This window comes from Heloderma suspectum, chromosome 7, assembly GCF_057233095.1.
Source record: "Heloderma suspectum isolate Gila_16-S chromosome 7, 16-S_ref, whole genome shotgun sequence".
NCBI lineage: Eukaryota > Metazoa > Chordata > Lepidosauria > Squamata > Helodermatidae > Heloderma > Heloderma suspectum.
Window position 1 is genome coordinate 49,182,383 of NC_139464.1, and position 13,018 is coordinate 49,195,400.

The 13,018-nt window shown below is 47.3% G+C and overlaps 1 protein-coding gene across 2 annotated transcripts in view; it reads right to left on the reverse strand.

The window, feature by feature from the left end:
• Positions 1 to 200: 200 nt before the first annotated feature.
• Positions 201 to 13,018, reverse strand: part of FAM234B (family with sequence similarity 234 member B) — a 59,156-nt gene continuing 46,338 nt past the window's right edge. For both annotated transcript variants that reach the window (XM_084810068.1, XM_084810067.1), the window contains exons 9-13: positions 10,853 to 10,937; positions 9,330 to 9,485; positions 7,600 to 7,702; positions 5,068 to 5,291; positions 201 to 3,803 (exon numbers count right to left, since the gene is read on the reverse strand). In XM_084810068.1, coding sequence (XP_084666194.1) covers positions 3,798 to 3,803; positions 5,068 to 5,291; positions 7,600 to 7,702; positions 9,330 to 9,485; positions 10,853 to 10,937 — 574 coding nt within the window. In that variant the 3' untranslated portion in view covers positions 201 to 3,797. The remainder of the gene's footprint in view (positions 3,804 to 5,067; positions 5,292 to 7,599; positions 7,703 to 9,329; positions 9,486 to 10,852; positions 10,938 to 13,018) is intronic.

Below are 13,018 nucleotides of genomic sequence, written 5' to 3' on the forward strand. Positions count from 1 at the left end.
CTGGTTTCTCCTCAAAAAGACAGAAGGCTGTATGTGTGTTGCAATTTCAGTGAGTGCATTCCCACAGCAGGTTCACCACAAAAATAATGTACATCTCTTCACAGCCTTAAGACTCTGCTGGAGCAGTCCAATTTACTCTCTGTTTCCAGACTCCCTTCAATTTGCTCAGAGAAGCTAGGAAAAACAAGTCACACACCAGTGAGATGCTATACATATTTATTTGTTCCATTATGGTTCACAGTTTAAACAATATACAGACAAGCTCTTTATTTAAAGTGCACACAGGAAATGGAGAAAGAATTCACATTATGGAGGGACCAGTGTGACCAAAAAATATAAATCAAGTCTGTGAATTAAAGGAGGAAACTGTGACATGCTGTCATTTCAGGTAGTTGACAGGATTTGCCAGCTAGGGTTGGGCAACATGGAGTTTCTCCCTACTGAAGAAACTCAGGAACCAATTTGTATGCCTTAACCTAAAACCTTTATTTAAAAACAAAGGCCTGACCTAGGAGATGGTAGTGGGGAGACAAGTGCTATAAGACTTGCTAGTATTTACAGTGCTGTTGACCCCAAAGCTCCACTCCCACATATACACATTCTTCAAAGGTTCAAGAATGAAAAGAGGAGAGGTGTGGGGAGGCCCTGCCTCAGGGATTGCTCTGAGGATAAAAGCTAATGATGACAAGGCATTTATTTATACAGGATAGAATATGGCTATGTACAAATTATTATTTCAGTGGAACAACAGGAGTGACTTCCCCCTTACCATTAGCATGGCACTAACCCTGTTCCACAGGAATAAACAGAGAGTTCTCACAATATAAGTATGTGAGAAGTGGAGTCCTCCACGGATCTGTATTGGGAACGGTGCGTTTTAACTTCTTCATATGTAATCTGGAGTTAGGGGTGAGCAGTGAAGTGGCCAAGTTTGCTGATGACACCAAATCATTCAGGATGGTAAACACAAAAAGGGATTGATTAGACCAGTTCAAGGAGGATAAGACTGTCAATGGTTTATAATCATGATGGCTACATACTACCTCCAGGATCAGAGCAGCACGAACACCAGTTGCTAGGGAACAGCAGCAGGAGAGGGCTACTGCCTTCATGTCCTGCTTGTGGGCTGCCCAGAGGCATCAGGCTGACCACTGTGGGATGCTGGACTAGATAGGCCTTTGGTCTGATCCAGTTGGGCTTTTCTTATGAAGGAGCGCTAATGGCATCTTTTGTCAGAATTAGTTTGGTTGGCTTTTAAATACACACACACACACACCAAAGGGTAAATGAGTGGGACACATGTTAAGATGGTTATCAGTGATGGTGTATCACCAGCAGCAAAGGATTTAATTACAGGCAACTCTGAGGAGTTAATCCCAGAGGTTGTATAACAGCGATGTTAACTGGATATATAGTGCTATTTCTTTGAGTACCTTTGGTCACTGATCCGCTCTTCCATGGATTACATTAGTGATGGATTCTGCTAAGAATTACTGTCATACTTTGTCTTTTATATACTGCTGACAGATGTTAACATCAGCATTACGACTTGTGTATGTGGAATGGAATATAACGGAGACCCTACGGCAAGATCACAGGCAAAAGCAGCATCACAGACAGGCATTGCGTTTTCCCACAGCCCTAAGGTGACTTTGTGAGGAGGTGTTAAAAGTGCCATTTCATTGACAGATGGGAGGAAACCCTGGCAAGTTGTTTACTAGAAAAAAAGGAAGAGAACCAAACCTTAATCAAAAATCAGTGCCCTACAAATGGACAGGAAATCTTACAATGGGGAGGGGTGTTCCTGAAGAAGTTATTTCTAAGCTGTTTACGCATGCCCCCAATAACACCATGGGCTTTATTTCACACATGACGAATCACAGTGCGGCCTATTAATGCAGCCAGGGGTTCTACTCCAGTCAGAAGACAGGACACACTAGACATTCTCGGACGAAAAGACAGTTTTGGACTGAGCTGGATACAGTCCAGTCGATATGGTAAAGACAAATAATCTAAACCAGTGTTCTTCACTGCCAGGCCCGAGGGCCACTGGCAGCTCCCAAGGGCAGCCCTACTGCTGCTCACTCTCAGCAGGGGCTTCCTACCTTTGCTTCATTGTTTGCTTCAGCTGTGGGCTGGCTACTGTGAGCTGGGCTATCAGACGAGGCTTTGGGGTGTGGGGAGTCAAGGAGGCCTACCACTCATCAGCTGTAAGGTGGCAGCAGGGAGGGGAGGAAAGGGGATCTCAGGTGCAATCAACCAATTAATTGTGGGAGGGGGGACAACAGGCAAAGAGCAATGTGACTGGAGAGCTATAGGGCTGGAGGTGGAGGGGAAATTGAATGTGCAGGCAAGAGAGAGAGCAACGTGGACCTGTGCTGGGAAATCTGGCAGCAGTGAGCAAGGCAGAACACTCTCTCAGTGACGAGAAAAAGATCCATCCCATTCCAAGGAGCAAGTGAATCAGTCGGAATTTGCCTGCCTGGTAACTGACTGATGAGGCCTTGCTTGGAAAGCATGAAGGGGACGGCGAGGAGAGGCTCAAAAAGGCTTCGAGCTGAGTCCAGAGGGGAAGAGGAGAGGCAGCCCCTCCTCCACGGCCCAGGAAAGGCCCTCGTGTTCTCAGTGGCGATGCCCGGAGCTAAAGTGACTCCTGCTTGAAAAACAGTGAAGATCCCGGATCTAAACAAACTCAAGCTGGGAGAGGAAAATATAAATAACACAGATTCCCCTGGTAAGTATAACATGCCCCCATGGGATGCTTTTTATATAATCCAGCCAGCAACAGCCTCTCAAAGTCGAAATTGCAACCAGGTATCACCAGGGAAAATGCACCAGTGCCCTGGTCACAACCCTTTGCCTGCTTTTGCCAGAGGCAGAGTTAGATGCCTGTTTTACATCTTTGTGGTGATGACAGAATCCTTCTTGCAAAGTGACATCCCCAGCAGCCCTGCATCAAAAGATGAAACATTGCAAGACCACAGCGTTTTTCAGACATTGCTTATTTGTCATAGCACAGGAAATATAAATAACACAGGCAATATACAAGAGCATTGCAGGGAATATTTTCTTATCCACTGATTGTACAAAAATAGGGCAGACCCTTGGACAGCTGATTTCAGCATGAAGAAGAGAGGGAGAGATTTGAGAGCAGAGCACAGCCTTTCAGTTCAACAGCACCAACTCCAGTCTGGCCCTGAATAAGCATATGCCATCATTCAGCGCTAAAGTACATAATGCCATTCAGCCTTGGTCAAAGGTCGGGAGGTGGGGGAAGGAAGAACTGAATAGGACACAACGGTGACCCCTAAAACAAAGGAGACAGCAGAAGGAACCCAAAAGGCAAAAGTCGCAAGCCAAGGGCACACTTAGCAAAAAGCAGAGTAGGTGGAAATGCTTCTAAGATACCAGTGGGAGCTTCCTCAAAAAGACTTAATAAATTAAAAATACAATATATATGTACAGATAATATATACACACAGAGAGATGTGTACACCAGTGTCTCTGCATCAATGTACATATTGGATCTACCTGGAAGAAAGTATGCAGGCAGGGAGTAGCAGTGAAAGGGTCAAGGAGTGTTTCTGCAAGTCAGGGTGCTGGAGGGTCGCCACCAGGACAGCCTCTCCAGCCCTCTGCAGCTGCTCACAAGGGTGCGCGAGTGGCAGCCTGGTTCTCAGTCCCCATTCATCACTTACTGAAGGCATCATGAAGTCTGGCTGATCCGCTTGGCCTGCTGCTGATACTGAGGACCGCATTTTTGTCCCATTGCTCAGAAAACCAGAGAAGTTCCATAGCTAGAACTGGGGGGAGGGGGGAGGGAGAGAGAAAATGTCAGGTACGCAAAGGCTGGCTGCCAGGTTTTTGCAGGCCCTCGGGCAAGAGGGGCACAGGCTCTTGCTTCGTGTAAGGGCAACCAAACCAGTGGCAACAACAACAGTGTGTCAGTGGGGAGAGGAAGGGAAGGGCATGCTCTCACTTGGCACCAGGCCAAGTCAGGCTGGAGGAATCATGCAAAGACAGCCAGTGGTGTGGTGGTAAATTCTGAAGTGCAGCTGCTCATCATGACAGTCCCCGTAGCCACATCCCCAAGGACAGTCCAAAAATTCAGCCAGCTGCGTGGATCCGTATCAACAAACCACTTCTAGCAGTTTTCATTTCCACCTGGAGCAGGTCTTTCGTAAAGCTTAACTGCCCATTCAAGAGCAAGCCAAAGTACTTTGCACTACAACAGGGAACAATATATTGTTGCTGGGGTAATTCATTTCCCCCTAGCTACTGTGAGGACTGCAGCTAAGCTCAGAGGGAACAGGGAATAGGTGGCAGACGGCATCAGCATCCCTGCTAATAAAACAGTCCTGGCACTGCTTCCTGGCTCTCCTACTACATCACTGGAGACGACTGTGTCACATCAGCCAGAAGCAGTACAGACGGACTCTGAGCTTGATGGGGCCCCATGCGAAATGAGAGTATGGCCCGGGGTCCCCCTGCAGCTGGGATCACACTGGACCCTTAAACCAAGTTGGGGCCTTAGCAAGTGCCTGAGCTTGCACAGCACTGGCCACATTTGGAACCCTAGATCTGAGAACTGATTTGTATTTTATTGTGTTTCAAGAAACAAGATGACTCCCATGAGTGATTCTGGTGATCTCAATGCAAATCCTTGATGGCAAAAGGGTAAATCACGATATTTTTTCCTTGCTGAGTCAAATGAATTGCACCTCTCTGGAACCTGGTCTGCAATTCATAGCTCACTTGTATTATTATTATAATAACAACAGCATCGTCAGAAAAGGAACCAATTGTGGGAGTAGCTTGAGGCCTTGCCTAACAAGACTCCGCAGAGTGCAAATGAGCCACAGCATACCTAGAGAAAAATCAAGACCACCTCCCTGCCCAAGGTCAAAGCAGAGAACCCATCTTTCTTTTGCTCCCACACACTTCTGCCACTTCTCTCAATCCTTTTGTTCTGCAATTTGCCAGACTCAAATCCAGACATTCCCTGTCAATTCTTCTGCCTCTCACATGCACATCTTTATCCCCAAAGAACTCTTCAAATCATCTCACCTTGTGAGAAGAATCGATAAATTTGATCCTGGAAAGGAAGCGCCTCAATTCCCCACGATTTATTTTGGGATCTGTCTCCTTCAGGGGCACTTCTCGGCTCTGAGTCATCAAGGCCCACCTTAGACGCAGTTTGCTGACCGACAGAAACCCAGGCTGGTGTTCAGAGGTGGGGCTCGTGGTCACGGTGATGTAAAATGCATCTTTTTGAAGATCATTGATGCCAACTCGTAGAATGCAGAAGGGAAAGAACATACCGATGAACGTTAAGTAATTCCCTACATTCAGATCTGACAGTCAGACTAACTTTCCCTCACCGTTTCTAACTGTGTAGGGGCTGGGCTTCTAGTTAGAGTTAAAATCTAGCCATCGCATTCAGCAGCCTGAAACGCTGCAATGAATACAAATGCCCCGGCAGAGCTGACATGGAGGCTGCACTCACAACCAGCATTTCTGACTCTGGTGAGTGCAGTTACAAACACACAGAAAATAGCAGCAATGCAAAAATGAAAAGCTTGTGATCCTAAAACCTTAGCATACCTCACAACAATAGGAATTATATACAAAACATGAAATGCACACGATTTAAAAAAGGCAGCCAGTTTCCTGAGAATCAGATAAGAGGCCTAGAAAAACACAACTTCAAAATCCTGAGATTCTCAGCCGCCTAACCCTGTGTAGTGGGGCTTTACTGGAAACGTGCAGGGGCTTGCACCACGGCAGCGGGAGCAGCATCCCACGTTTGGCAAGTAAGCCAGTGCTGACTGGTTCTTCCCTCCCCAGGTTCACTCCACTCCAGCCAGCACTTGCTGTCAAAAATGCCAGGGGCTTGATTGTGCCAATGTTTGCACATCCCATGGGGCCCCAAAAAGGCCTTTGGTGCTACATGCCACAAAGCTTGGACTAGGAGCTCTGTAGGGCAGGCACACATTTTCTTCCTCTGTGCCAGTACAGCTGTTGGCTTGGAAAGGGGACCGCAGACAGTTCAAGCTGGGCACTATGATGAGACCGCGGATGGGAATCATCTCGGTTCTAGGATACAGGTGATCACTGAAAGCCCATTCCATGTCACTAGCTGCCATTTGGCTCCAAGATTTGCTGCATTCCCTCTGCCTGGGAACATGCTGCTGAGGGAGGCCACCCCGCTGAGCCTCCCAACAGGTTCCTCGCTTTTTGGCCAGCAGGCCTGCCTGTGGTCCCACATGTTTTCAGACAGCTGAAGATGTGGGAGGGTGGCCATTTCCAGCACTCGGCCTGGGCCCCCTGGCACTTAGGCACCAGCTTGGCAGAGTGATCCATGGCCCCCTTCCTTATGCCATTAGCCAGCACCAGCTTCAGGTTTGGAGGGGGCACTTCAGCTAGGTGATCTCCGTGCTCGTCTCTCTCTAGACGCCCCCCCTCTCCAAGGCACTGCCATCCACTCACTTGCCCCCACCCTCTGGGCCCAACCTGCACAATGGAAGTCGAGGAAGCTTTGCTGTCTCCGCACTCCTGTTGCTTGCATGCTCAGAGGTGTCAGATGAACAGGCAGCAACAGGAAAGAGGAGGAGAAGGGTCAGGAAGCTTCAAAGAGTCTCAGTGCCCCCCCTAATGGCAAGTGGGACTTGGCAGGGGCTCAACAATGCCTACCCCTGAGCAGCGGCAGCTGGTGCCCTCTGGGGCTGGTAGGATGGAGGGCAGGGCAGGGTAGATGTTCAATGCTCTACTGAGTTTGCCAGAGGAGGACAGGAGAAGAACCTGTGTGGCACTCAGCAGCTGCACATGTACCTGGTTGCCTCTGGCACAAGTGGGTTGGGGACAGGTGGAGGGTCACTGCCCCCCTTGCCCCCAAAAGAGAACCGCCTCTGCCCCTGCCTCCGGCCCGGCCATTAGCAGTGCATCACTGCCTTTGTGCTGCATTATCATCACAGCATGTGCAAGAGGCAACCGCAGGCATAGGGTCCTGGATGGAACCAATTGCCTAGGGAGGTGGTGGGCTCTCCCACACTGGCGGCATTCAAGACGAGGCCGGACAGCCACCTGTCGGGGATGCTCTGACATGGATTCCTGCATTGAGCAGGGGGTTGGACTCGATGGTCTTGTAGGCCCCTTCCAACCCTACTATTCTATGATTCTATGATCCAGTCACAGAATGACACCCCGAGCTGTTACCCTCTGTGAGCCTAATGGGCTGCTGGCCCAGTTTTTAGTGCCCTCATTATCAAAAGCTGTTGCATTATAACATGCATATAGTGCCATGCTGTCTGAGGATGGTGGGCACTGTAGACCCACACATCCGGAGGGAACTAGGCTGAGGAAGGCTGCTGTACTGCTGTAGAAGGCAGTGAAAAATCCGGGAACCCACTACTCTCTGTAGACTCTGATACAGCTATCAGCCAGGCTCTATGCACAAGAGGAAAAACAAATATTTAACCAAGAAGCTTAAGTGCCACAAGCAACCAAGAAAGGAAGAGAACAAAAACTATCCATCGAAAATTGGGAAGCACCCATTTGGACTCTGTTTATATTTTTCTCCCCACACCAGCACATACTCACTGGATGAAGCAGTCACTGTGCCTGTTGTATTACTCAGGTCCAAAAGGACTGTAGGGAAAGCGGGATGAAGGAGATAAAGATGGTGGACTCTTGGGCTGGGCTCCTACAACAATGACAACATCATGAATTACCCATTTCCTACACAAATTTCTGGGATTTGCAATGGGTTGGATTCCACCTAAATTAGTCACACTTTAGTCAAGTTGAAATCAATGGGACTTAATTTGGTCATGCCTATGTTGTCCCACTGAAACAGGACGAAAGTGTGACTAACTTGGTCTATATCCAACCCTATGAATCATGGCGGTGGCAAGAGTGGGGGTCTCCTAATTGCAAAACTTTCACTTAAAATCAGACCGTGTGTGTGTCCACCACTACTACTTATGGAATTGTGTCAAACCACTTTCATCTTCCAGAAGGGTAGCCAGATTAGTCATCCCACCGAATGTGGTGGATTTTCAAGATGGAAACAAAAAATGAAAACTGGAGTCAAGAAAGATGTTTACCTTAAGAACATCACTCATCTTCTCTTGTATTCTGACAACAGCCAGCATTAAAGAAGAGACTGGAGGACACAAGGAAAAGGGCCTTTTCGGTAGTGGCCTCATGCTTGTGGAATTCCCTCCCTGGGGAGATCCATGTAGCTCCTCTACTCGACTGGCTTTTAATCGGACCCTGAAGACTTTTTTTTATTTCAAACTGCTTTTTAATATGTGGTGCTCTACACTGTTTTAATAGCTGCTGTTTTAATGTCGTAACGTTTTAAATGTTTTCAGCGGAAATTTGGGGTTTATTGTTATCTGATCTATTGTGCATTATGGTTTGGATGTAATCCACCTTCAGAAAATGTTGCACTGAAAGGCGGCATATAATGGAATTCATATAATTTAAGTAAATAAATATATAAATAAATAAGACTGGGAACCACATACACGAGCAGGGCTGAATCCGCTCAGCCCAAAAATCTGTTTTCCATACCAGGTCTGGGTCCTGGAAATATAGGAGGGAGGAAGGAAAATGGAAAATGCCTCCAAGCATGTCCCCAAACATAATGAATTTAGGGAGCAGATGGCAGGGCAGATGGCATGGAAGCCAGCCAAGTCTGAGACATGTTCCACTCTACTCAGCACTGGTTAGGCCTCATCTGGAGTACTGTGTCCAGTTCTGGGCACCACACTTCAAGAAGGATGCAGACAAACTGGAGAAGGTTCAGAGGAGGGCAACAAAGATGATCAGGGGACTGGAAACAAAGCCCTATGAAGAGAGACTGAAAGAACTGGGCATATTTAGCCTTGAGAAGAGAAGACTGAGGGGAGATATGATAGCGCTCTTCAAGTACTTGAAAGGCTGTCACAGAGAGGAAGGCCAGGATCTCTTCTCCATCATCCCAGAGTGCAGGGCACAGAATAATGGGCTCAAGTTACAGGAAGCCAGATTCTGGCTGAACATCAGGAAAACCTTCCTGACTGTTACAGCAATACGACAATGAGACCAATTACCCAGGGAGGTAGTGGGCTCTCCCACACTGGAGGCCTTCAAGACGAGGCTGGACAGCCATCTGTCAGGGATGCTCTGACTTGGATTCCTGCATCGAGCAGGGGGTTGGACTCGATGGCCTTGTAGGCCCCTTCCAACCCTACTATTCTATGATTCTATGACTCCTTTGCTTTATAGAAAGAACACACTACACAAAGTCTCCTTCTAACCTGGAGAACTGGGCTCTCACTTACCAAGCTTTTTAGGAGAGACTGCTTTTCATTAGCCCAGAAGAGAAAGACAGATTTTTTCTCCAGAGTCATCACTGACTGCGCATCCGATCTTTTCATGTGACACGGTAGCTCATAACTCCAAATGGGGAGGCCTGATTTACCATCTACCACCAGCAACTGAAAGCAGAGAATCCCAGAGTGAGCACAAGGATGAGGGGCACATGGAAAAGGCAATGGAAGAGAGAGAGAGAGAGAGAGAGAGAGAGAGAGAGAGAGATGGAATCAGGAGGGTTAAAATGGATTATCCATATTCAAAGGCAGTAAACCTTTGACCAGCAGGTGCAGAGCAGAAGGAGGGGGGAATGATAGAGGATGGCTATCCCTCTCATGCCCTGTTTATCACCTCCCTAGGAACATCTGGCAAATACATACGCTTTTTCACTTTTAAAAGCTATTATACACATTACACCAGGGGAGTTCAACCTTTTTCAGCCAAAGGGCCAAATTCCATTTCAGAGAAACTCTCAGGGGCCACATTCCCGTGGTGGGTGGGGCCAAAAGCAAGGAGGGCCAAAATTTAAAAAATGCCACCATATTGTAGTTTAAAGTTCATACTGCCAGTAACTCAGTATGAGTAGGGGAGGTATTTCAACCTTTCAGAATGGGGTGAACACTGCACAGAACTGGGAAACCACCAAACAATCAGTGGTCAGGGGAAAGAGGCACAGCAATCTGGGGAACACTGTGGGGCTAGATTGGAGCCCCAGGAGGGCTGGATTTGGGCCCCAGGCTTGAGGTTCTGTACCCCTGCATTACACAGTGTAAGATGGTTGAATGCAGAGCAGTACCACTTCAGATAGATTACAGGTGGGAGGACATACCTTCGAATGCTTGTACACATACAAAGCGCTCTGCATGTAGTAAACTAGCATACAGAGGGCCTATAGGGTGGTGCATTCAAACATATAGCAACAATGGGGTGGGGGAGATCTGATAATGGTCAGAATCAGGTATGACCCCTGTTGCAGTTCTGAAGAAAAGCCCTTCTCTGCAGCCAGTGGGGCATTTCCTCCCAATGCAAACAGCAGCTCAAAGAGAGTGACTTTCAACAGGACCGCATCAAAGGAAGAAAAGGTTAACACCCCCCCCCCCCCGCAATCTGCTCTGTAATCTTCATAATTCTCATACAGACACACACACACACACACACACACTCCATGGCTGCTATTTGTATTTTTAAAATGTGTACATTAAAGGCAAAGGTGAATTTCATGTCAATGTCTAATTTGGCCCTCAGTCACTGTAATGCGTAGAAAAGCTTTAGTCAATTATCTCCAGCCATTGCTTGGGAGGAAGCTTACTGCTACCTTCAGATACATGCAGCTCTTACCACTTGATACAGTAAGCATCGGTAAAATGTAATCTGTGCCATTACACTGCCACCTGAGACACACTTACCCTAGAGTAAGCCCCACTAAATATATTGGAATTGCTTCTGCGTAAATGCAGACAGGACTGCTCTGTCAGAGAGTGAGCAAATGTACCTTTTTTGTGATGTTGTTTCCATTCTGTGCTTGAAGCATAAAGTCCAGGGTCTGATCATCACTGAAGTAGCCTGGGGAGGGCTGGCTGCAAAAGTGAAGAAAGCAACAGTCAGAACAAAGGAGGGACAAGGAAGGCATCCTAAGTGACCATGCCCACACCCTCAGCGGTCACCTTCCTTTCACATCTGCATTCCTGCAAGCCCAGAGCTTGCCAAAGCAGGTTAGACTGCTCATCCATCAAGTATGTTAGCCTGGCATGGGCAAAGACCATGTGTTGATGCAGTTGCAGGAAGCTCGCTTCCCCCTCCCTGACAGAAATAACACTGTGCTGCAATGCACAGTTGCCCTGGGCCCCATCCACTGGCTAAAGGAACAAGAGCCTCCAGTTGCTATTCAAGCAGGAACACCAGCAAAGGAAGATCAGCCTGGCCGAAAGCGCATTTGAGTGCCCACTTACAGCTCACCACCTCATTCTGGCCTTAAAAAAAACTGATCCTCTTCCTTTCCCTCCACTCCCCTTCCCTTGTGTGCCTTGTCACTTTAGTTGATAAGCCTGATGACAGGGCTTCTCTCACTTTTTTTGATTGACATGAACTGCTTTGGGAGACCATAATTGTCTGAAAAGCAGGATAAAAATGCAGTAAATAAATAAGAAAAAGAAAGAACGAAAGAAAGAAAGAAAGAAAGAAAGAAAGAAAGAAAGAAAGGCACTCTAAAACCAATTATTCACTAGCACATACTCTGTGCTGATGTAATTTGTTCAGCACCACGAAGCATCATGTTTTATTGCCTTATTCTTTGCATGCACATGTTTTATTAACAAATGTGACGTTCTTCACACCTTTAAAAATGCACCAACAACTCTGTGACTACCAACATAAATTTCACATAATCATGTGAGTTGTGCAGATATGTACTGCTGGTTGCAAAATATATTATATTTTAATTTTGCCCTTCCTCCCCATTTTATCCTCACAACAACCCCATGAGGTAGGTTTGGCTAGGAAACAGTAATAAATAGCCCAAGATCACCCAGTGAGCTTCTTGGCTAGTTGGGATTTGAACCCGAGTCTCCTTGGAGTCCTACTCCAACACACTTAATCACCACACCGGCTGCAGCACACTGTTCGTTATGAGTTACAGGGTTGATTCACACATGCATGGTCATCAGCTGAGCTGCCTCCACCGAAAATAATTGTACTGGAGGTGATATGAATGCTCTGTCTGGGGTGTTTGGTCAACGATGGCACTTTCATACAAGCAAGTCATCAAACAATGAACATTTGCACACTCGCCTGTAGACTGGGCATTAGGAGTAAAGGGGTTCAGACAAGATCCCCTCTACACATGGAAAGAGGAAAGGGCGGTGGGACTGTGCTGGCTAGCCCCGCCCCCTGCCGATGGTGTGCATATCAGCCACGGCCCCCCCATCCTCAAGTTCGGCCAGTACTTGAAGGGGCTCTACTCATGAACTAATGCATGCTATGCATGTAGAGCTCCTCCACACATGAGAGTTCCATGACTGGGCCAGGATTCTTCCTCACATGGAAGGCTATATGTGCATACATCAACATACAGGTAGAGCCCCTTCACATGACAGCCAAATGCATTGACTGGGGGGGGGCTCCACACATTAGCCTCCATAACGCCATGACCCTCTCACATGTTCTTTCAATGCATGTGGGGGGGGGTCAAATGACCCCCCCCACACACACACACACGTGTTATGTATGCATTGGAGCTTCCTGGACTCTGTGGAAACTAAAAGAGAAACCCTCCAAATGCTGCTAGTCCTATGAATCTTGCGGCCTGACTGTATGGCCCATAATGGTCCCATTATCATCCTCATCAGATAGGGTTTATTTATTTAAAACACATGGCCCGCCTTTCAGCAACAACAAGGCCCCCAAGGCGGCTTACATCTTTTTTTTTTAAGACAACAGACAATAAAATCACAGTAATAAAACAGAGAGCTTAAACAAGCAGAAGCAACAACAAAACAAGCAGGAGAATAATTAAAACAAGCCAAAGGGCTGGAAAAACAGAATGTCTTCCCCTGCTCACCTGAAGGCCAAGAGAGAGGGAGACAAGCGGGCTTCCCAAAGGAGAGAGAGTACATAACCTTGGAGTCTGGGAAAGGGGTAGAAAGGAAGGTCTCTGTAGGCA